Source organism: Ochotona princeps, chromosome 22 (genome assembly GCF_030435755.1).
Source record: "Ochotona princeps isolate mOchPri1 chromosome 22, mOchPri1.hap1, whole genome shotgun sequence".
Lineage (NCBI taxonomy): Eukaryota > Metazoa > Chordata > Mammalia > Lagomorpha > Ochotonidae > Ochotona > Ochotona princeps.
Window position 1 is genome coordinate 8471162 of NC_080853.1, and position 23954 is coordinate 8495115.

General features: G+C 59.5%; 1 protein-coding gene across 1 annotated transcript in view; it reads left to right on the forward strand.

Moving 5' to 3' along the window:
- PREX1 (phosphatidylinositol-3,4,5-trisphosphate dependent Rac exchange factor 1) overlaps positions 1–23954 on the forward strand; it is a 126601-nt gene that overhangs the window by 97346 nt on the left and 5301 nt on the right. The window contains exons 11-33 of the mRNA XM_004585885.2: positions 695–795; positions 1919–2022; positions 2143–2192; positions 3528–3603; positions 4989–5061; positions 8293–8435; positions 9834–9926; positions 10588–10736; positions 11511–11596; positions 12535–12671; positions 13158–13278; positions 14087–14274; positions 14491–14652; positions 15170–15380; positions 15492–15744; positions 17409–17615; positions 17862–17950; positions 19145–19227; positions 19325–19415; positions 20823–20951; positions 21457–21498; positions 22327–22547; positions 23534–23633. Coding sequence (XP_004585942.2) covers positions 695–795; positions 1919–2022; positions 2143–2192; positions 3528–3603; positions 4989–5061; positions 8293–8435; positions 9834–9926; positions 10588–10736; positions 11511–11596; positions 12535–12671; positions 13158–13278; positions 14087–14274; positions 14491–14652; positions 15170–15380; positions 15492–15744; positions 17409–17615; positions 17862–17950; positions 19145–19227; positions 19325–19415; positions 20823–20951; positions 21457–21498; positions 22327–22547; positions 23534–23633 — 2909 coding nt within the window. The remainder of the gene's footprint in view (positions 1–694; positions 796–1918; positions 2023–2142; positions 2193–3527; positions 3604–4988; positions 5062–8292; positions 8436–9833; positions 9927–10587; positions 10737–11510; positions 11597–12534; positions 12672–13157; positions 13279–14086; positions 14275–14490; positions 14653–15169; positions 15381–15491; positions 15745–17408; positions 17616–17861; positions 17951–19144; positions 19228–19324; positions 19416–20822; positions 20952–21456; positions 21499–22326; positions 22548–23533; positions 23634–23954) is intronic.

Below are 23954 nucleotides of genomic sequence, written 5' to 3' on the forward strand. Positions count from 1 at the left end.
TCAGCTCTCACCTCTCCACATTCGTCCTTCTGGGCCTTCTGTTCACTCACCCACCTGTCCACAAGTCACCGCCTTCCTTAGCCGCCCAACCATCTGTCCACTCCCACCACCCTCTGCACCTGCCCCATCTTCCTACCCAAGTGGTTGGCGAGCCATGCTGCTACCCACTCGGCCATGTACCCCACCACTCCCGCCATCATCCATGTAGTTCCTCAACCCCTGTCTATGCTCTCATCCCCCTACCTGCCCCGTCCTTCTCTCTGTCCACCTGCTCACTTACCCAGCTGTTGGTCTATCCACCTATCTACACATCCATCTGTGATCCGTGCAGTCATCCACCTGCCTCTGGGCTCATCCCCCTGCCTGTCTAGTCACAGGCCTGACTGCTCTACTACCAGCTGTCTGCTTCCATCATCCTGCCATCATCCCTCCATCATCAGCTCCTGCCCACCCATCGTCCGTCCACCAACCTGCCTGCCCATCTCCTCATCTCCCTCTGCTTCCTGTCACCCATCCCTCCATCCACAGACATGCCTACTCTTCTGCCATCAGCTGTGAGGCCTGAAGGTTGCGGGGTCCTGGGTTCTGCCTTCCTGTGGGGCATCAGAGGTGTCCTCCCTGGGGTGCCTGCACTGCCCTGGGGACTGGGGTGGATGGAGGAGGCCCTATCAGCTGGCCCTTGTGTTCCTGGCAGTGAGTTCGTGGCCTGGCTTCTGGAGATCGGTGAAATCAGCAAGACAGAGGAAGGGGTGAACCTAGGCCAGGCCCTGCTGGAGAACGGCATCATCCACCATGGTGAGTGGTGGGGTCAGGGCTGGGAATGGCTGGGCCGAGGAGGCAGGAGCTGATGCCAGCTGCGCCTCCCCCTGTGTTCAGCCTGGCCCCCCGGAATGCAGATGCTCCCATCAGATTGCCTCTGGGGCAGAAAACCCAGCACTCACCCAGGGCACCAGCCAGGGCAGCAGTGCCCCAGAAAGTTGGGGGGCAGGGGAGGGGAACTTTGTGTCTGTCTCTTCAGACAGGAAAGGACTGCCTGTTTACCCTTGAGGCCTTTGGCAGGGGTCTCCTGTCAGCAGCACCTGCACAGAGAAGGCAGGGAGCATGATGGGAGACACATCTGTGAGGGGTGTGGGTGCCAGGGAGCATGCCAAGTAGGGGAACCCGGGGGTCAGAGTTGAATAGGGCGGTGGGATGAGGCCTTGCCAAGAGTTGAAACCAGGACCTGGGTAGGGAGAGAGGGAGCCCGTTGGCACCGGGGTTCTGGGCCAGGAACAGCCACTGTGTAGTCCCAGGCAGGAATCTTAAAAGAGGCTTGTTCAGGAGTAACCCAGGGGCCAGCGTGGCTCCCTCCCTGGAGGCTGCAGGCTGACCTCGTGGGGGCGGCTTCTGTACAGAGGGAAGAACTAACTAACCAATCAGCTCTCTTGAGCCGGCTCCTTCAGGGCCACTGGTGGCACCAGCAAGCCCCCTGGGCAGGGGGAAGTGGGAGGTGGTAGCTGCTGTGATCAGGGTGGGAGAGGGTGGTCAGAGGCTTGATGTTGTTGAGTGTGCAGCTGAAGCATTTGCTGGTGGGTTGGAAGCATCAAGGCTGGCTACAGGGGTGCCTTTTAAAGCTGGCGGGTTCTGTCCACCTGAGTGCGCGGCCTCAGATCACAGCATGCCCACTCCTCACATGTCCTCTGCCAGTGAAGACCCAAGGATGGGCTGAGCCAGGCCAGAGGCATTGCCAGGCCTATTGCTCCATCAAGTGTCACTGGGGTCCACATGCAGCTGGAGGGCCTGTCTTGCTCAGGGCCAGGGCTTTCAGCAACTCTCTGCCTGTGTGGAGGCTGAGGCCGGTGGCAGGTGTATGTGCAGGTCAGGAGAGGCCCGGGAGAGGGCGTGGCCAGCCTGACCCCCATGCCCTGGGTCTCTCCAGTGTCTGACAAGCACCAGTTCAAGAACGAGCAGGTGATGTACCGCTTCCGCTATGATGACGGCACCTACAAGGCACGGAGCGAGCTGGAGGATATCATGTCCAAGGTGGGCAGTCCTAGGCTGGGCAGCTCCGGGGCCTCTGCTGCTGCCACCCTGCCACCCGCTTCACCCCCGCCGTCTCCTCTGCCCCCTCTGACACCTGCTTTCCCATTCTGTTCCTTGCAGGGCGTGAGGCTCTACTGCCGCCTACACAGCCTCTACACGCCGGTGATCAAGTAAGTCCCATCTCTGGCCACGATTCGGCCTGCTTCTTCGGCCTTGGGGTTTGCAAGCTGAGTTCTGGGAGCCCTGGTGTGCTTGTGGGGGCGCTGTGGGTCTGCAGCCAGCCACCACAGGTCGCAGCCCACCTGCTGGTTTGCCAGCTCAGTGACCCTGGGAGGGACCGTTTAGCCTCCCTGTGTCTTGGCCCTCTTTCCTGGGGAAGGGGAACAGTGTTTGGGTTCACCCCGGGGGTGGCCTTTGCACCTGCTGCCCATGCTGTCCCCAGCCTCCCACAGATGCTCACCCTTGCACTGTCACTTCCTTCCAGTGTGTCCATGCCAGGGCAGACCTCTCCTAGCTGCCCTTGTAATGTGTCACTGTGCTGGGACACTTTTGTAACTTTACATTGACAAGTTCATCAAGTTTGTCATGACTTTGCCTCTATGATTGGGTGTGGGTCTGGAAAACATCTCCGGAGTACATGTTGGAAGGCCGTGAATGAACTGTGTTTTGCCTCTCTGTCTGCATCTGTGAAATGAGTCAAAAGGCTCTTGTCCCTTGGGCCATGACAAGGGTCTTATTCACTGAAGATGCCTATAGACACCAGTGATCAGGGGTTCTCTTTGCCGTAAGGCCGAGAGCTGTGGGTGAAGGGACGAGGGGTCACCCCATTTCTCTGCCCCATCCCCATGTTCTTGTCATCTCTCGGGGAACACCTGTTGGCCCTGTGCTAGGTTGAGCCTGGACGTTTCATCTGCAGACCTCCCTGTTCCCCCTGGGCTCCCTGCCACTATACCTGGTAACCCCAGCAAGCAGCAGGGCAGGAGTCCCTCCCGACTTTCCCCACCCCAAGGCATCTGCAGTCACTCTGCCATCAGCCGCTACAGGACATGGCTACGCACACTCGCCTTCCTCAGCTCCCGAGAGGGCACCAGCCGCAGTGCTGTGGCTCTTGGGCAGGAGTCCTGTGTCCTGATGGATCCAAGCCCTGTCCCAGGTCAGCTCCGTGAGCCCTGGGCTGGTATGGCCTTTGGCCCTGCCCCTGCAGCCTGCCTGGGCCCCGCCCACTCACTGCCCTAAGGTCATGACAGCCCCAATTGTCTCCATCATGGCCAAGAGTTCCTGGGAAGGCAGGACCTGAGACTTTCCAGAACCTTCCTTCTCTCCTTCATTCTGAGGGAGAGGGGAATGTTTCTCTAGATTCCATGCAAGTGGGGGGTGGGGGGCGGGTGGTTCTTGGCTGAGACTTGGACCCCAGGCCTCCGCTGAAAGAGCCTGGTACGTACTGCAGGCCGTCAGGCCACGGTTGTCTCTGTGTCCGGCCTCACACACTGCACTTTTTTCCGCAGAGACCGTGACTACCACCTGAAGACCTATAAGTCTGTGCTGCCTGGGAGCAAGCTGGTGGACTGGCTGCTGGCACAGGTGGGCTGCCAGGGGCCACAGTTGGGGGCATCGCTGGAACACAATGGCATCTGCTACTTCCTCCTCTTTCATTTCATTCCTGTTATTTAAACAAAAATTTAATTGTATTTATCTTAAAGATAGAGAAAGAGAGGTAGGGAGATCTTCCATCTGCTGGTTCACTCCCCAAGTGACCTCAACAGTTAAGGCTGGGCCAGGCTGATGCCGGGACCTTCATCTGGGTGTCCCATGTGGCTACAGGGGCCCAAGAACATGAGCCGTCTTTCATTGCTTTCCCAGGTGCATTAGCAGGGAGCCAGATTGGAAGCTGAGCCACTGGGACTAAAACCAGCACCCACGAGGGGCGTTAGTGCTGCGGTGGCAGCTTAAACGAATGCTACTTCTAATGGTGGCAGAATATACTTTATGTTTGGTTTCCTACGGTCCCTGAGTTTAAGGGTGTTCCTGGCCATGTTAAATACATTCAAAACAGTGGGTGGCGGCTGTGCTCTGCTGCAGGTGTCTGAATCTTGCTGAGCTCTGCCTGGACCCCTTAAGTAACTGTGCCCATTGCTTCCCCACCACACACACACACCTACACCCCTGGAAGCTGCTGGATACGTGGGGTTCAGAGCTGTCTCGGTCACAAGGTGGGCTGTCACAGCTCCCACCATCCCTTGCTTGCATGCATGTCCCAGGCCGGCCAATCTAGATTTCCCATGTTGGTGACTGAGAACCATGGCCTGAGACCCCGCTGCTGCCTCCCCCTGGTTCTACAGCAGCAGGAAGGGCAGGCCCTGGACCCAGGCACCCCAGTGTGGGATTTCTGGGTCTGAACTGCTAGGCTACAAGTCCACTCCTCTGGGTCTTCAGTTTTTTAATTGACACTCAACAGCTGTCTAGCTGCAGAAAATGTAGCTTCTTTGCTTAGGGAGCAGATTCCAGAATGGGCCATGTGTTAGTCTAGTCTCCCTAGCAGGTTTCCATCCTTGAGGGTCACTTTGTGGCCCAGGATGAGGTGGGAGTTCCAGCCATCACATCTTGGTCCCAGGAGGAAGAAGAGGGAAAAAGGGGTGGGAGACAAAGGAAGCTTAGCTGGTTGGTCCCACCTGCCAGAGATCTCTGCTTTTTCTCCCTGGGAGCCGGGAAGTGGGTGAGGGTCTTATCACTAGGGAAGGATCTGGAAAGGGCTGTGGCTGGACAGCAGGGTGTGCTGCCCGTCATAGCCTCCCCTCCTTGGTGATTGTCAGGAGTACACCCTGCCATTGTGTTGGGGGGGGGGGGCTGGCTCATCATGGCACACAAGTTTGGGGAGGGGAGGTTCTGGCCATAAACTAAATCAGGTGCACAAATCAGGATGCTCAGACACGATCTACCTAGCCCCGCACCCCTTTGTCCCAATGCAGGGAGATTGTCAGACGCGGGAGGAGGCAGTGGCGCTCGGCGTGGGCCTGTGCAACAATGGCTTCATGCACCACGGTAAGCCCTCCTCCCCTGCCCAGCTGCCCTCCCTGTGCCACCTGCTACATGCACCGGGGGCAAGGGTGGGGGTGGGGAGGGAGGATAGCTGGAGTTCAGAGAGAGCATGCAAGGAGCTGGACGCTGCACAGCACAGCACGGCATGACCCTGAAGGTGCTGGCTCAGGACAGCTCACAGGGGTGCTGGAGGCAGAATCCTGCAGCGAGACCCTGGGGACCAGTGTGGCGCCTGGGGGATGGGGACAGGGCCTGGGTTTGAAGTCAGGTCTCTTGGTAGCCCAGGCATTCTTTTTTGCACTGGACATGGCCTCCCGCTAGGCTTGACAGCCAGGCCCAAGGACACAGGCTTGACCCTAGGGCTTCTAATGGCTCCTGTAGGGGACAGCAGACAGGTGAGTTGTAAAGGTGGGCAGGGGAGTTGGCAGGTCAGGGGCCACTAGGCTCTCATCCCGTCACCCCAGGGGAGTTTAACTCTCCCCTTCTGCAGGATAGCAGGTCGCCTTCCTACTCTTGCCAGGCCACATTTCCTGGCTTCTAGAACATTCCTGAGAGCCTTATAGTTGCAGCTTGTCTTGCATGGATTGCTCTGCCTGCCCTACCCTTACCCCATTTAGGCGTTCAGCAGCGTTGATGTCAGGGGACGGCAGCAGAGGTTCCAGCCATGGTCCTAAGCAGGGCAGTGTGGGCGTGGCTTGGCTGCTGGGAAGGCTGGGTCGCATCTCCTATACGCTCTGCTTTTCTGTCCTAGCTCAAAAGCCAGAAATCTCTCTGTTGAAGGGTCTGAGAGTTGGGGTCCCTGGCTGTGGGGCTTCTGTTCCTTGGTAGCAGCCTGGCACCTGCAGCAGGGAGCAAGTGACCAGACAGGGTTGCTTGCCAAAAACTTTATTTAGAACACTGAGTTGTGGGCTGTGGGTTTTAGACCCCCTGGTGCTGGATATGCTGTCCCCTCGGGGGGCCGGAGGGTGGTGGTGGTGGTGGTGGTGGTGGGAGGCCGTCAGGCCCACCCATGCCAGCACACTTCCCCTGGAGGACCGACTGCTTGCTGGGCTGCAGTTTCTGCTGTCACCCACTACAGGCCTTGCCGGGCCCTCTGGTCTGAGCTGGTATGGCCATGTTCACTGATGGACAGGCTGGACCCATCCATGCACCATGTCCTCCTGCCATGTCTTCACTGGGTGGAACCCCTTCATTTGTGGGAGGGAATAATTAGGGGTCCGCCCCAGCCACTATTCTGGGAAGGCTGCTGGCCGAGAGGTGACTCCTGTGCCACCCCAAGGCCTCAGGGCCCCCTGGGAGAGAAATTGCAGGGTGTGGCCCCATCCCCCAGCTGTCTGCCACGAGCTCAGAAGCTAAAATGGGAGCCACATCCAAGGCTGTGGCTCCAGCCAGGGATAGGCCATGGCCCTTGCCTTGGGGGCTGGACCGAGCCTTTCCCCTGGGCCTTCTCCCCAACGCAGACACAGGGAAGCTGAGTGCCATGCCCCACTCCCTGCCACCCCACCAGGGTCTGAGTGCTGCTCTTACTCCGGTTGATGAGGGGCACTGAGGCTCGGGTGACAGCCGCAGCCGGTGGAGGGCAAAGCTGGGGCCTGGCGCATGCGTGTGAGGCTTCCTGCGTGATGTTCCCCCGACCTCTCTGTTAGTCCTGCGTCATCCTTGCTCCCGCGGGCCCTGCACCCAACCCCCTGCCCTGTGATTGAATGTTTGCCGTGGAGGATGGAGACGCCACCCGTGGGACCTGGTGTGTGTGTCTGTTGTCTCCAAAGTCAAATTCAGGGGCAACCTGAGAATGATGCATCACCGGAGTGGGCTGGTGGCGTGTGGAGGGAGGTGAGGAGCACCTGCAGCCACTCCCTGTGTGGACACCACTTGGGGACACAGCCTCTGTCCACAGGCTGGGGGACGTTTCGTGGCTGAAGCAGCTGGCTCCCGTGTGGCCCCTCGCACGACTGCCTTCCCCTCCTGATCCCAAGTTTTCCCTCTGTGTCCAGCAGGCCTGGTTGCAGGGGAGGGTCTTTCTGCTGCTGCTCGCTCTGTAACTTTGGCCCATTTGTTCAGCCTCTCTGGACCTCATTTCCCCCGTCTGTCAAAGGGGCACAGCGAGCCCCACCCTCGTCCAAGGAATGAACACCCACGGCGTGGATCCATGACACGCTGGGTGCGAGTCGGTGCTCCACTGAGCCATGAGCCACCGGAACATCAGATCACATGTCAGTTGCTCCTGGTTGTTTTTTGTCCTTTGTTTTTCCTGGCTTGTTGTGGGGAAAGAGGTCTGCTTGCCGCATAGGCCCAGATGGTCAGGGTCGAGGCTTTGCGGCCTGCCCAGGCCTGGCCATGATCGTGTAGCCTTGCCACAGATTGCATGCAAGTGAGTGAGTGTGGCTGCGTTTCAATAAAACTTTATTTATAAGGACAGTGGGGAACGGGCCACCCTGGGCCACCCTGGGCCTGTGTGTGGCCGTGGTTTGCTGGCTTCTGCTGCCATGGCTTCCGTCGTGGCATTTCTGCCCCCTGTGTGGGTCCCCCCCTTGCTCACCAGTTGTCCGTATCCCTTGTCCTTCCGGTGGCAAGTCTCTTATCTGCTGCTGTCTGATTGCATCTTCTGGTTTTTCTAAATACTTGCTCCTGCTGGTTTTAGACACTATCGTAGTCTCCGTCTGCCTGTGGAGCCATCCCTGTTGAAGTGAGTGTGGTTTCTCTTGGAGGGCTGTGTGTCCACATCTGTGTTACACACTTGGGTGGTGATACTGTTGCATTTAGCTCATTTTAGCTTCCTTTGACCTGTCCTACTTAAGCCTTTGGGGTTTCTTGCTGTCTGTAGGGATGGGCTTTGCCCTCCACTCCCCCCTGGGGAAGCAACTTTGCATCTGCCGGAAAACGCCCCCCATGGTTGTGTGCGACCCTGTGTGTGCTAACTACCCATGAGTCCACCGTCCTGCTGTGTGGCTTCCGGCTTCTCGCCCTGGTCGTTTCTCTATGATCGTGGCTTTGGGAGGCAGTTCATTTGTGGGCAGGGCAAGCCTGGCGTTTTCAGCACAGGTCAGGAGGCTGGGACAGCGTGGTGTGAGGTCCCCAGCTGAGCTAGCACAGGTGTGGCTGGCCGCTCCACGAGACTGTCACATGCTGGCTCTCCAGGGGCTGCCTCCTGCACAGGCTGCCGGAGCCCCCGCCCGCCCTCCCCGACAGGTGACGTGTGACCCTGTGCCTTCCTGCGTGTGTGTGGCCCCGCAGTGCTGGAGAAGAGCGAGTTCAAGGACGAGTCCCAGTACTTCCGGTTCCATGCCGACGAGGAGATGGAGGGCACCAGCAGCAAGAACAAGCAGCTACGCAACGACTTCAAGCTGGTGGAGAACATTCTGGCCAAGCGCCTGCTGGTAGGAGCCGAGCCCGACCCTCGGCCTGGGGTCAGGGGGCCGCTCCCGGAGGGGATTGTCCTCCCCACCTGGCTGCATGCAGGGAGGTGAGGGTGGAGGGTGGGGCAGGGCAGGTGTTTGTCACGTGAGGCCCCCTGCACTCGCTGCGGATGCTGGCCTGTGAGCCCGGGGCCCTGTCCATGGTCAGTGCTGTAGCTAGCCTTAGGGTTATGGGGCAGCATTTGCCCTGCTCAGAGGGTCTGCCGCCCTAGCCCACCACATCCTGTTCTACTCACGGCTGACTGAGCCGGTGTGCCAAGGTATGGCCCACATGGACGATCCAGGGAGGCCCCGAGGTGCCAGGCTCCTCGCGCCACCAGGTTTGGAGTGGACAGGAAGGTGTCTCTGGGCATTTCTCCCCCAGTGGGCCAGCCTGGGCTGCTGTTCCCTCCAATGGCTTCCCTCTCATGGTGACATCCCAGGGCGGGCCCCCTGTGGGAGCTCCAACTCTCCCTGTGGTTGCTAGACTCTTCCTGCCACCCAGCTGTACCTCCCAGGCTCTCCTTCACACGCTGTGCTCCAGGCCCCCCGGTCTCTGTGGTATACACTGCTGGCCGGAATCCGTTCCTCACCTCTACTTCTCACTTCTCAGGTGTTCTTATTAGTAGCACCTCCTCTCGCCCCATCCCCTTAAGTGCCTTCTGTGAATTTAAGCTACACAGCCCTGTACCACATTCCATATCTCCTCCTGTAGGCTCCAGGTGCTCAGGGCTGCCTGGCTTGTTGAGCCCCCAGTGCCCACCATTGCACCTGGCACGAGTAGTGAATGGGCAGCCATGTAGTAGACATTGGTTGGGTGCGTGCATTTCTAAGCCAATAAATGTTGATCGACTGAGCACCCATGGGATACCAGTTTAGGGGCAAGCAGGTTTGGTAAGTGAGGAGGCTGCCCCCAGGTGGGGAGTGAGGGGACAGGCAGTGAGCCACAGAGGAGCCTGGAGTTGGCGCTGGCCCTGGTGTCTGAGCCAGCTGGTCCTCATTCGGCAGACCAGCTCAGGGGGACTTTTGAAGCCAAATGGAATGAGATGGTGATTTTGTTTCGGTGCGAAAATGTTGGAAGCCATGCAGACGTGGGGTCTTCAGAAAGTCATGGAAGAATGTGTATCTTGAGAAAAAGAAATCTGTGCTTGGAATCCAACATTTATTCTGTGTGTCCGGTACACTTGGTCTTTCATTCCATTTTTCAAGAACTTTCTGGAGTGGTCGCATAGCAACTACCCCATGTGCCAGGCGCTGTTTTGCCACGGGCTGGCTCGGGTCTTGCTGCTTGCGAGTGCCCCCCACGGGCATTGGCCACTGGTGGGAGCAGGGTCCTGTGGGCACTGGAGTGGCTACCTCACCAGGCTCTCCTGCCCCTAGATCCTGCCCCAGGAAGAGGATTACGGCTTCGATATTGAGGAGAAGAACAAAGCTGTGGTGGTGAAGTCTGTCCAGAGGGGCTCGCTGGCTGAGGTGAGGCTCCAGGCTGTGTGTGGCGGCCAGGAGGGGCTGGCCACGTTCTGTGAGGCCACCACACCCCGGGCTCCAGGCTGTCAGCTGGTTCCTCTTCTGCTCACTATGCCCACGCTGGGAGCTGACTCCAGGACACTGCGTGGCCCGCCTGTGCCCTCTCCTGGGCACGGTGGGAAGTCCAGGTGAAAAGCAGAGATTTCAGGCTGCGGTTGGTTCCAGTGGCTGAGTGGGACGAATGCACTGGTGTCTGGGTCAGGGTGGCACTGTCTGTGGCCGGCTAAGGACTCAAACCAGGCCATCTCTACATTCCACTGGTGTGGAGGTGATAGGAACCAGGCCATCCAGTGCTCAACTTGCCCACTCTGACCACCCAGGGATGATGGGAGATATGCCACCCCAACCCCACGTCTTGGTCAGGCCCTCATAGACCCAAGTCCCCAGGCTGACAGGCGGGCCATGGCCGAGCTCCTCACCGAGGGGTGGTGCCCATCCACTTATCCCTCCAGCAGGTTCTCCTCCATGGCTCACTGATTAGCACCTGCCTGGTTGGCCGTGTTCCTTAACCTCCACCCTGGAGGGCCCTGGGGTTTGAGGCCTCTGTGAGGGTTCCTCACTGAGCAGGTGAAGGGGTCAGTAACCTGTATTTCTATCCGCCCCCAAGATGGCTGGCCTGCAGGCAGGGCGCAAGATCTACTGCATCAATGAGGACCTGGTGTGCCTGCGGCCCTTCTCCGAGGTGGAGGCCATCCTCAGCCAGTCCTTCTGCTGCCGCCGCCCGCTGCGTCTGCTGGTGGCCACCAAGGCCAAAGAGTGAGTGTCCCCAGGGCCGGGAGCTGACGGGGTCAGGCAGTGAGCCAGAGGGCAGGGTAGGCCATAGGATTGGCAAAGCAGCGTGCCAGGAGGCAGGTGGGGACAGGGCTGCAGGCCCTGTGAGACCTTGGGTCTGTGGCCAGCACCATGCAGAGGCACTGGAAGGTCCCAACAGAATCCCTGGGGCCGCAGGTCGAGCCAGATCATGAAGGGGTAAGGCCGGGTGCAGGGGGAGGGGAGGCGCCAGTAGCTCAACTCGTTACCGTCAACTTGGGGGTCAGTGCTGGCTGTTTGCTAAGCTCTGCCTCCTCCCTGCTACTCAAGGAATTTGGGTAAGTTTGAAAGACAGCCGTGTCAGTAGAAGAGCATGCCAACTCCAGAAAAGCCAGCTGGAGTCCCAGGGACCACGGGGGTGTGGGGCGGCTCCTGAGTGTGTGTGCTGTTGCCAAGTGTGCCCCAAGCAGGGTGACCTGGTTCTGTGGTGTTTTTCTGGAATGAACACAGGCTGTCCTTGTCACCTTGCTAAGGGGTGATGCCTGGTCCCGCCACTGGGAGCGCTCAGGAGCAGGTATAGAGCAGTGACCTCACGTCTATGCAAATCCTGGAGGTGCCAGGGCTGTGCACCTGTTGCTTTGCCGGTTCTCGCATCTCTGGGCACTTGCACAGCTGCGGCTGGGCTCCCAGATGCTGCCGAGACAGGGATACTGGCAGGCCCACGGGGGTGCCAGGAACCAGGCTGCTTTTCCCAGGTGACCGTTCCATACTGCCCTGTAGGGTCATCAAAGTCCCCGACCAGCCCGAGGCCCTGTGCTTCCAGATCCGGGGGGCGGCCCCGCCTTACATCTACGCAGTGGGGAGAGGTGAGCCTGGTGGGGGTGGGGAAGATCTTTACAGAGAGAGGGAGCTCCTGGGGGGGATCTGCCCACATGGCCAGAGTCCAGAGTTTGGCCAAGCATCCCAGGCCCCCGCCAGGGAATGCGCCTTCAGTCTGGGGTTTAACTTCTTTGCTCAAAGCCAAGTCTTGCAAATGTAGATGCCTGTGGGGTGGAGTGATCTGAGTAGAGACTACAGGACGGAGTGGTGAGGTCTGTGGCAAAGAGAAAAAATAAATAAATAAAAGGTTGCTTGCCTAAATGGGCAGGTTGCACTTTCATTCCAATTTTGGTCTATGCGCTGCCGAAGTAAGCACAGCGAGTTGCACTTTTATCAAGCTCTTGTTACCTCTCCCCTTCAGCCCCACGTCCCCCCTGCACAGGCCAAGCCTCCATGTCATCGTGTGACTATGTTCTTTTGTGTCAGTCACATTAAAACCCTGGGGTCCAAGACCTGTAGCCTGGGAGTCGTGGCATAGCTGAAAGGAAGGTGCGCCTGGCAGCTGGTCGACCTGGCTTGAATCCTGGCAGCTCCTAGCTGGGCAGTGTTGAGAGAGGTCCCCAAGCTTCTCCAGGCCTGTCTGGGCCTCTGGGCCTCTGTGCCGGACACAGACATTCCTGGCTCACTGTCGCTTAGCAGGCTACAGAGCTGGAAGCAAAGCTGTAGAACTTTCCTTGCTGCACAGCCTTGGCAAGCTGCTTGTCTGAGCCACGGTCTCTCTCTCCGAGTGAGGGTGCCCATCCCTGCTGTGTCCAGCATAGTGGGCTGGAGGGGGACATCAGGTTGGGAGGGAAGGAGGTGGTGCCTTTGGGCTGGTTCAGGGGTGGGCATGGTGTGCGGCCTGTTGCTGCCCTGGGTCTCTGTGCCTGGCACCCAGCCTCTAGGACTCACCCCTGCCCTGCACTGCCCCACTGCCCCACTTCAGGTTCAGAGGCGGCGGCTGCAGGGCTGTGTGCTGGCCAGTGTGTCCTCAAGGTCAACGGCAGCAGCGTGGCGAGTGAGGGCGCCCCCGCCGTCCTGGAACACTTCCAGGCGTTCCGAAGTCGGCGCCAAGAGGCCCTGGTGAGCCATCCCTGGCCCCAGCCCTGGGGAACCCCAGTGGGGTGTGGGATAGGGGGAACCCCCTCTTCTCAGGGGCAGAGGGCTAGGCATGCCGGCCCATGATAGTCTGTGGCCTCAGTTTTCATAGCTTTGAAATGGGGCTGAGACCACAAAGGGATGTTGTGGCGTTGGTGAGAAAAGCTGATGCTTCTGGTTGGGCCAGGGCTCATCGGAGGCTAGTGCTGGACTTTCTGGGCACTGCCCCGTGAGCGCAGTTGCTTATGCTGTTCAGCAGGAATGCCCATGGCTGCAGGCTCCAGGGTGGGAGGCTGCTGGGGACATAGCCACACATTGTATCCATCCAGGGGGTTCTTCCCTGGGCTTCCCGGGAGCACTGGCAGCCCCTCAGGATGACTGCAGAGTGCAATCTTGGAGGTCTCTCCAGAGGTGGCAGCCCCCTGGGCTCCTGGCACCACGACTGCCCCAGTCACTGCGGCTCCCTCCCAGGGCCTGTACCAGTGGATCTACCACACCCATGAGGATGCCCAGGAGGCCCGAGCCAACTCCGAGGGCCCTGGCGAGGACCTTGGTGGCTTGGGTGCCCTAGGAGAAGACCAGCCTGATCCAGGTAATGAGAATGGGGAGGGAGGAGGTGATGGGAACTTCTGGAAGGGTGGGGTCTCTCAGGGGGGCCGGGTGCCCCTCTCCCCAGTTTAGCATCCCATTTTGCTGCCATGACAGTTGTGTCACAGTCGTGAGGTCCAGGGTTCCCAAGTCTCAGCTGGCTCTCCCTGGGGCTGGGGTCAAGGTGCTTCCTTGTGGATGGCCCAAGTCACATGTATACCACCTGTTCCCTGGTGCAACTCTTCTGTCAGCCTGGGGTGGCAAGGGGCGAGGGCAGTCTGAGCAGCACGTGTGGATGACCTGTGTGGCCATCCAGCACTGCCAAGGGCATGGGTGGCTCCCTGGACCTGTCCCCATGCCCATGATGGGCCTATCCTGGTGCGTACCGCCATGGGCACTGCACACCCAGCATGGCACAGATGGAACCCAAGCCCGCCCTTCCCCAAGGCGCCTCATCTGGGTCCTGCCCTATGTGATGTTGTCTCCCTGTGGTGGCGCTGGCAGCTTGGCATCCCAAGAAGAAGAAGGGGCTCTCTGCCTTTCAAACAAGCAAACATAATTCGTCTGCTTGTTGATGCAGCGTGAGTCCCAGACCTGGCTCTCGATGGGCCAGCGTGGGTCACGTGCTCATTCCGGAGCCAGTTCCAGGGACTTAGAGGATGCTGAGTGGCTAACCCATGCCTCCTGCCCACTGTGTGGTTCCTGACACCTGGGGAAGGCTGTGTGGGGAGGACGGGAGGAGTTGGACAGGATGCCAGGCAGCCTCGGGACCTGTCGCTGGTCCTCAGCGCGGCCGCCCCTCTGCCCTGCAGCTTTCCCGCTGCTGTCCCTGGGCCCCCAGCTGAGTCTGCGCGAGGACAGCCCCGTGGTTAGCCTGACGGTGGACAACGTGCACCTGGAGCACGGCGTGGTGTATGAGTACGTGAGCACGGCTGGCATCAAGTGCCACGTGCTGGAACGCATCGTGGAGCCACGCGGCTGCTTCAGCCTCACGGCCAAGGTCACTGGCTGCTGCCCTGCCCTGGGGAGGGAGTCGGGGGCTGGAAGGGGAAGGGTGCACCTGCTTCCTCTTGCCTGTGAGGTCGCCTCCCCCGCCCCCAGGAGAGTGACTCGTCCCTTCAGTGCCTGCCAGGTGTACCCAGGAAGCACTGCCTTCCCAGGGATGGTCCCTGACATCAGCTGGGCACACTCGGGAGCCGTCACCTGTGGTCTGCAGGTGCTGGAGGCCTTTGCTGCCGATGACAGCGTCTTCGTGCAGAACTGTGGGCAACTCATGGCCCTCAGCAGTGCCATGGTGACCATGTCCCACTACGAGTTCCGCAGTGTGTGTGACACCAAGCTCGAGAGCCTCAGCCGGAGGATCAGCCGCTACCGGGAGGTACTGGTTCCCTGCCTGCCTGTCTGTCTCCTGTGTGGCCTCTCAGCCTGGGGTGCAGGAGGGTCTCCGCTCCTGACTTCAGAGCTCCTGCCCAGTTTAGCTCCGGGGCAGCTGGGGAGGCTCTGTGGGCTGTGCCCTTGGGAAGGACAAGTGGCCTGCAGGTGTCTGCATGCCTGTCCCGAGGGCCTCTCTGCAGCTCTAAAATGTCAGCATCGCCACTGCCGGGCTCCTGCGTGTCGGATGGGCCTCGTTGGCTCTGGCTGCAGCCTCTCCCTTCACCCCAACCCACCAGCACACACACACAAACACACCATGAGAAGTGAACTTGAGCTGTGGTCTGCCCAGAGGCCCAGCTACTGCAGGGGGTGGGGAGGCACCCTCCCACACCCGCCCAGAGCTTCATGGCCTGCACCCTTTCCCCTAAGGCTCTTCCCACCACCAGTGTAGTGCAGGCAGTCCCTGGTGGCCTCGGGAGCGGCAGCACTTTCTCCGGCCCCACGGCTCCTGCCTTTCGCAGTTCGCAGCTCAGCTGAGGAGCAGGGTCAGCCCAGCCTTCAAGCAAGCACCCCTGGAACCCCACCCACTATGTGGCCTGGACTTCTGTCCCACCAACTGTCACATCAACCTCATGCAAGTGTCCTACCCCAAGACCACGCCCTCAGTGGGCAGGTCCTTCAGCATCCGCTTTGGGCGCAAACCTTCCCTCATTGGACTCGATCTAGAGCAAGGTACCCGTGTATGTGTGTGTGTGTGTGTGTGTGTGTTTGTGTGTGTGGCCACACGGGTGGGGGCAGGAGAAGCAGGGCAGTTTCGGAGCCAGTGTCCTTCCCCACCTGTAGGCCACCTGAACCCCATGTCCTACACCCAACACTGCATCACCACCATGGCCGCCCCGTCCTGGAAGTGCCTGCCTGATGCAGACAGGGACACCCTGGGCCAGGATCTCGGTGACCCTAGCGGCCAGGAGGACCGGGGCCTGAGCTTCCTGCTCAAGCAGGAGGACCGGGAACTACAGGACGCCTACCTGCAGCTCTTCACCAAGCTGGACGTGGCCCTGAAGGAGATGAAGCAATACGTAACACAGATCAACAGGTGAGCCTGACCGCAGGGTGCCCAGGGGCTGGGCGGGCATCTGCAGTGGCATCCTCCTAGGAAGCTCCCTGTCCCACTTAGGCCCTTGACTCCTGGCACCAGGGCTTCCAAGCCCCAAGTTCTTGAAGACCAGAGATGCCCCCAGGTTGGGGACAGGGTGTGGGATTCCCAGGGAGGCCCTCCCTCTCTGGGAGGTACAGGTAGCATGACCATGGTGCCCGAGTCGGGGGCAGAGCCAGGCAACTTGGTACTTTCAACCTGGCACCAGGAGAGGGAGCCTGGGCCTTGTGTCTCTCTCAGTTGAACATAATATGCATAGGCTTGCCCACTGGTGCCCTGGTCAACAGATAAGCAGGTCTCCTCCTGCTGTGAGCCCGGGCCTCTTTGCTATAGGGTGTGGGGAATACATGGGAGCACAGAGGCGGCGGTGGGCCACCTCTGGAGGAAGGGTGACAGATTGCCCACTGAGTGATGGGAGTAAGAGGAGAACCGTGAGCCCAGGCAGGCCAGAGCCGGGGTGGGGGTGGGGCAGGGTGGAGATGGATCTGACCTGGGTACCCGGGCATGGATGGGGCATGGCTGGCGTCAGGCACGGCGGAAGTGGGCGGCTGTGCTTGTGTGTTCAAGCCCCATGTCACTGCTCCCTATGTCACCCTATGTCACACCCATTGCTGTGACTGTCACAGATACGTTCAGACACAAAAACCTTCATGTCATCTGCCTACTTTCCTGTGAGGGGGGCAGGGCACAGCTGGTCTGGATGAGAGCCACGTATGCATACGCATCTCTGGGGCAGATGGGTTTGGAATCCTGTAATAAACAAAGCCAAGGACAAACCTAGGGGCCCAAGGCGCGGCCTGGAAGCTCCCTGCCCTTTGGCCTTTCTACATGTGTGCAATGGACATCAGCCACAACTCAAGATTCCTCCTTAGCTCTGCCTCCTGGCCTGTCGCTTGCCGGCTGTTTGGTCCTGGGAAGGTTGCTTAACCTTTCTGGGCCTTGGCTGCCTTATTGGTGCAGTGGGGCTGACGGCGACTATGAGCTGCTGGATGTGCAGTCAGGGTCGGCCTGGCCAGGCTCGTTGAAGGCTCACACGTGCCCTCCTAGGCATGTCCACTGTGTCGAGTCCCTGGACCTCCTGCTGACCAAGGGCGTAGGTGCTGCCTGACCCCATTTTACGGAGGAGGAAGTTGTGGCTGAGAGCAGCCGAGTCATCTGCTCTAGGTTTCTAAGCCAGGAGAAGGCAGTGTGAGGGCTGGAGTTGGGGGTCTGCCTGCTCCATGCTGGGGCTGGGGCCCGGGTCCAGCCCCACCCACTGCCTGTTGCTTTGCTAAGTGGGGGTCTTATGTGGACGCGGCCGTGCCTCTGCCCGCTGGCCAACACGTGTCTGTGGGCTCCCATCCTACTGTGGCAGAGACCATGTAGCCTGCAGAGCTGGGGATGTTTGAACTCTGGCTCTGTCCAGTGTCCCTAGCCTGGGGGCAGCCAGGAAGTCAGATCCCAGGGGCCACCCTAGCCGCACTGTTGGCCACAGGGGTGCTGGAAGGATTGTCCATGAAGGGGCATGAGGCATTTGGTGGCTCCTTCCACGCAGGGTCAGAGGTCAGGGCCTCGTTCAGGCCTGTGTCCTGGGTCTTGAACGTGGGTGTCCTTGCTCCTCACAGGCTGTTGTCCACCATCACGGAGCCCACTTCGGGTGGGGCCTGCGACCCGCCCTCGGCCGAAGAGGCTTCCTCGTCCCCCCTGGTTGGGGAGGAGAGTGAGACGGACAGGAGTGAGCATGGAGGCATCAAAAAAGTGTGCTTCAAGGTGGCCGGGGACGATCAGGAGGACTCTGGCCACGACACCATGAGCTATCGCGACTCCTACAGGTGACCACGGCCACGGGAGCGGGGTGAGGGAGGAGGGCAGAGCCGAGGGGACTTCCCTGGGATGCAGTGGACCTGGGGGGCTGTGTCCAACATTGTGGTTTGGCCCCCTTATGTGGGAGACCCAGCTGCAATTCTCGGTGACTGCTGGCAACCTGAGGGCCCAGTGTTTCTTCTGTCTACACTGCAGATACGTGGGTTCTGGGACTGGAGGCAGTGACTCAGTCCCTTCTCTCGGCCCCTTTGCAGCGAGTGTAACAGCAACCGGGACTCAGTCCTGTCCTACACCAGCGTGCGGAGTAACAGCTCGTACCTGGGCAGCGACGAGATGGGCTCCGGTGAGTGCGATGGGGGCGCCAAGGGGGTCCCGCGTCTGCTGCTGGCACCCTGTTCATTGTAGTGCCTGACTGTGTGCCAGCATTCCTGCTCACTCAGCGAGCATTGTCAACATGGTTGTAGAAAGCAGTTGTCTGAATTGTGGGTATTTCAGGGAGGATGCGTTGTGATCACTGAATCTGTGCGTCCGTGTTGCTTTGCTCACTAACACGCAGCAGCCACATGTGCCGCAGGGTTGACAGCGTGCACAGATCCGTCGGGGTCATGACCTATGCTCTCTGTCATCCTCACCTTTGGTTTCAGTCCTGCGCACCCAGGCCTTGTGGTGCTGTGGCCCTCTGAGATGGACAGGGAACATGGGACAGTGGAAGCGTGTGTGATGCTGTTGGGTCTGATCTTGTCCAGTCCTGTGTGATCATGTATGATGGGCGGTCACGATAGCCATGTGACCTGGGGGCTTCCAGAGGAACAAGACAGACCTCAGAGTAGAGGCTCCCCTCCCCCCTGCCACGAGTGTGTGGACCTGAACTGAGAGGACTGTCATGCAGGAGGACATGGGTGACCACATCTTTAGGCCCATAGGGGCAGACAGATGGACAGGCCGGAAGAACGCTGTTACAAGTCAGAGCGTGCGGACTTCAGTGTTGAGCCTGGGAACATGGTCCATGATTCAGGATGTTGGGGTGGCAGATGCAGAGGGCCCAGGACATACCTTCCTCCCAGCCTTCCAGTTTGTAGGCTGTCCCCACTGTCTCTGCTGTGCCCTCAGAAGTGGTCAGTGCACGGAGGTGTTGAGTAGCAGAAGTGAAAGCAGCCCCGTGACGCAGCAGCTCTTGCTGCATGCAAGATCAAGCTGGGATCACGTGAGGTTCTTGGCTGCTGAGCCAGGCCAGGCAGCAATGGGTCATGCCACACCGAGGCAGCCGGGGCCGGGCAGCAATGGGTCGCACTGCACTGAGGTGGCCAGGCCATGATCTCCCCCAGGCCTCCTCTTTTGCACAGGTTCAGTGTTCACCCATTTTACAGTTGAAAAAACTCAGATTGAATGATTGGCTCAGCGTGGCCCAAGGCCTGTCAGTCTCCATGCCCCGCCCTCTCACGGGTCAGGGATACCATGGCCTCCTGGGCTTTTGGGGAAAGGGGGCTTGCATGTGCAAGAGGAGGGTCTGACAGCTGCTCCTCCTTCCATCCACTAGGAGACGAGCTGCCCTGTGACATGCGGATCCCATCAGACAAGCAGGACAAGCTTCACGGCTGCCTGGAGCATCTCTTCAATCAGGTGCCACCTTCCTCTCCCTGGCTTGGGGCCTCGGGCTCTCCAGGGACCGACTAAGAGGGGGCTGAGGGTCACCCATGCCTGCACCTGCTGCCCTCAGGTGGACGCCATCAACACGTTGCTCAAGGGCCCAGTCATGAGCAGGGCCTTCGAGGAGACCAGGCACTTCCCCATGGACCACAGCTTGCAAGGTGAGGCAGTCCCACTGTGGCATGTGTTCCTGCCCATGGCCTGTTCCATGCTTTGCCCACCTTGGGCTCTGGGCGGTGCTAGAATGAGGCCACCTCCTGACTCGATACAGCTGAGGGACTGAGCGTGGGTCTGCTGTTGTATATAAAGGGTTGTGAAAACAGCGGGAAATGAGGACTGTGGGTGAAGGTGTGCCCAGGTCTGTGGCCCTGGCTGGTCCCTGGACCTCAGGAACCACCCTGTGGAGCTTGGTGGGGGCGGGGTGTCCTCCTCTGGTGGTCCCTCTTGTCACCTTATCTGTGTTCCTAGGATCTGTGATGTCTACATGTTCTTCACCAGCGTCCTTTGCTACCTGTTTTCTTTAAGATTCACTTATTTTTATTTGAATGACGGAGTTAGAGAGAAGACATACACAGAAAGAACTTCCATCTGCTGGGTCACTCCCCAAATGGCCACAGTAGCTGGGCCCATCCAAGGCCACAAGCTGGGAGCTTCCTCCGGGTCTCCTGTGTGGGATCAGGGACCCAAGCTCTTGGGCCATCCTCCTCTGCTTTCCCAGACACACTAGCAGGATGTAGATGGGAAGTGGAGTAGTCGGGACTCAAACTGGCACCAATGGATTTCAGTGCCATAGGCAGAAGCTTAGCATGCTTCACCGGCAAGGCTGAGGTTGGGTTCGGCACACCTGGACCCCAGGAAGCATCCAGTCGGGTGTTGGGGGCTGGAGAGCAGCTGGCAGCTGCCCCTGTGTAAAGGGACAAAGGAATAAGGAGTTGGGATTCCTGACCGCTGCTGCTTCTCCTACTGTCTCAGGATCATCTCTCTCCAGGGACAGACGCCAGAAAGTAGACGCAGCAAACCCAGAGGCAGCGAAGCCATGCGGATCTCAGAAGCGTGGGGTCCCACAGCAGGGAGGAAGCCAAAGGGGCCAGAGCCCTGTGTGCTTCTGTTGGGGCTCTGTCTCCAGCTGGCTGTGTAATCGGGACAAGTCCCTTTCTGTGTCTGTCCGTGAAAAGGCTTTAGTCTAGGTTGGGACTAGATCATGACCATGAGGAAGCAATACTAGCACGTCCTAATGTGACTGCAACATACAGGCTTAGGTGGAAAGGACACCAGGGCTGATGTGTGATGTCTGCCCGGCACTGAGTACTTGTAGCCGTGTGGAGTCGCAGGCACAGGCTCACAGGAAGGAGTGCTGGGAGCGACTCCTTGGCACGGCACTTGGAAGCAGTAGCTTGCCTGCTGTGTTATGTGCCATGCACGTGCCAAGTCACAGCTGAGTCCTGCCTGCTGATGTAGGTAGGATTCAGAGTTGGGTGACAGGACACAGTCCTGGGTGGTGCCATTCTCCAAAGCCACCTTCATTCCTTTCCTGGGCCCTCATGTTGGCTTTTTCAACCCCGCCCCAGAGTTCAAACAGAAAGAAGAGTGTACGATCCGTGGCCGGAGCCTGATCCAGATCAGCATCCAAGAGGACCCCTGGAACCTCCCCAGCTCCATCAAGACCCTGGTGGACAACATCCAGAGATATGTGGAAGGTCAGGGCAGGGGTGGCGGGCACAGTGGGGTGTGTGTGTGTGCACACTTGTGTGTGTAATGGCTCCATCTCTGCACCCCCCACGACTGCCTAGGGAAAGAAGTAGGGGTGCCCAGTCTCTGTTGAGTGTCTGTCTTGGGGAGCAGGCCCTGTGGGGACTGGCCCCTCCTCCTGGAAGCCTCTTTGGTCCCAGGAGCGTTCTTTTGAAGGTAAAGGCCTGATTGCCAGGCCTGTGTCTCCACACAGCAGGGCTGTGGGCATGCCAGGTGCACACAGGGGCTGTGGCTGCAGGAGGGCCGGCCTCCAGCTCTCGGGGAACTGAGGCTGAGATCAGCGAGGCTGATGGCTGGGGGTCTGGAGGCTCCTGGGGTTTACCTGACATTCAGAGCTCCTCAGACACGGCTGTCCAGGCCCAGAACAGCACGGCGAAGGGACCAAGCAGGTGCTGGGTCAGGGCCCTCATCCTGGTCCCACCCTCAGCCTGCCCTCTGCTCTCCTCCTTCCAGATGGTAAGAACCAGCTGCTCCTGGCCTTGCTGAAGTGCACAGGTGAGGCTTCCTCAGAGGTGATGGCGTGGGCAGGTACACCCTGGGAGCCAGCCTGGCAGCGGCTGCTCTCTGCCAGCTGTGGCACATCAAGGCCCAGCCCCGGGTGACACAGCGTCTGGCCTCCAGCCCCTCCAAGGACTCCTCCAACTTTACAGCCTCCTCTTGTGTCCGAGGGACACTCTGAGGATCCCAGAGCCATGAGACACGTTTTGTGCACCTGCCAGGGTAGGGACTTGGGACAGGGGACAGATTTCAAGGGGGCCAGGAAGAGGGGCAGAAGGTGAGCCTGGGGGGCTCGGAGACGTTCTCCATCCAAGCTCTCTTCCGGAAGCTTTAGCCAAGGGAAGCTGCTGCCAGATGTGAGGGTCATGACTAATTCCTCGATTCCCCCGCTGGGAGTCAGTCAGTGAGAAATCATCCTTTCTGAACAACTCAGATTCTGAAAGACCAAATGTCTGAAACTGGCTAGTTCCTCAAGCCACGTCAAGGTCAAGGCCCAGGGCAGGTAGGGAGCAGCAGATCACAGTTGTCAAAAGTGGAGACCCTGGACACTGTGGAACCTGGTGATGTCCTTGGCGCCCACCTGCTAAGGCCAAGGCCGCCCTGAGGAGCTGGGAGATGGCTGTGCACCAGTTGTGGGGAGCCTTGGCAAGGTCATGGGGTGCTTTTGCTCTGTGGGGCTCCTGGGTCACAGAGAGAAGTGAGGTACTCCGTGATGGGCTGGCTAACTTGCAGGGTAGCCCATCTGTGGTACAGGGCCCAGCATATCTGTTGGGTGGCAGCGGTCTGCCGGTGGCCCAGGAACACCCTCTCTGCCCCGTGTCTCAGACACCGAGCTGCAGCTGCGCCGGGACGCTGTCTTCTGCCAGGCCCTGGTGGCCGCCGTGTGCGCCTTCTCCGAGCAACTGCTGGCTGCCCTGAGCTATCGCTACAACAACAATGGCGAGTATGACGAGAGCAGCCGTGATGCCAGCTGCAAGTGGCTGGAGCAGGTGGCGGCCACAGGCGTTCTGCTGCACTGCCAGTCCCTGCTGGCACCTGCTGCTGTGGTGAGTGAGCATGGGTAAGATGCCCTGCTGGCCACCCAGGGGGGCGGGTGGAGGAAGGGAGTGCCTGCCTGCTCAGTCAGCTGTTGGCTATGTGCCTTTGTTAGGGGCACTGGGGACTATGCAGTAACCAAAGCTAAGGGTCCCTGTGCTCAGGGCCTGGTGAGAGGACACACACACACACACACACACAGTGAGGAACCATTGGCCTGGATCATTGGTTCTTCACCAGGGGACTCCAGGTAGCATCCAGAGACATTGTTTTGTGGCACTGAGGGAGCCAGGAGAGGTGAGGGGACACTGCTGGCTTCAGTGTGTAGACACAAGATGGCCCCAAGCTGGGTGGCACCAAGGCTCACTCCTCAAAGCTCCAGCTACTGGCGAGAAGGATGTGTGGCCCAGGAGCGCCCTCTGCTGGCTGCTGCTGTATGCAGGCGAGCTCTGTTCTGAGTTCCTGGAAAGCATAATTCTAGGTCTAGCTGGGGAGGCAGGGGCACCCAGCTGTCCCCATGTCTCTGCAGGGGGGATCCCGGATCCAGGGCAGTTGTTCTTCAGACACCCAGAGGCTCCAGGGGTCTGAAGCTGAGATTCACAAGGGGCAAGGGAGGGACTGGGGAGACTACACAGGGCGTTTAGGAGGCGATGAAATACCCCTCCTGCCCGCTGCTAGCCACCTTTCCTGGGGAGGGCAGAGATGGCTGCCCGTCGAAGGAGGAGATAGACAGCGGGGACCCTGTTAGGACTGGAATGGTCATGTGACAGGTTTGGTGCTGCACGCAGGAGGACTGGTTTCACCAAGGCCATTCAACTAATCAGAGCCAAGACCATGCGGGACTCTTGGGTGACCCGGGCCAAGCCACGGGGCAAACTGTGATGTCACGTCCTGCTGTACACCTCGTGTGTCACCCAGAGCCGAGCGACAGGTGTCACGGGGGAGCCCAAGGCAGGGGCAGCACCCAAGACCACTCCCACACCCCGTCTTCTTACAGAAGGAGGAACGCATCATGCTGGAGGACATCTGGGTGGCCCTGTCGGAGCTGGAAAGCGTCACCTTCTCCTTCAAGCAGCTGGATGAGAACTATGTGGCCAGTGAGTGCCCTTCCTCACCTTACCACTGCCACAAGTCGGGGTTCTGCAACCACCCAGGGCTGGCCTGAGGACCCCAAGCAGTCAAGCCTCCTGCCCCCACCCTATGCCAGCCTTAGAGCTGGACTGGGGGTGGGAGCACGAGGCCCATGCCCAGCCAGTCTCCAGCTACTCTGAGAAGCTATGGTCATCCTTACTAAGTCCTCAACCTGCAGGGTCGTCCTTCTAGGGGATGTTTGGTAGGAGTTTTTGGAACTTAACCTTGAGGGTGGGAAGGTAGGAGGTCCAAAGCTACTCCTCTGGGGCAGTGGATGTGCCGGGTAC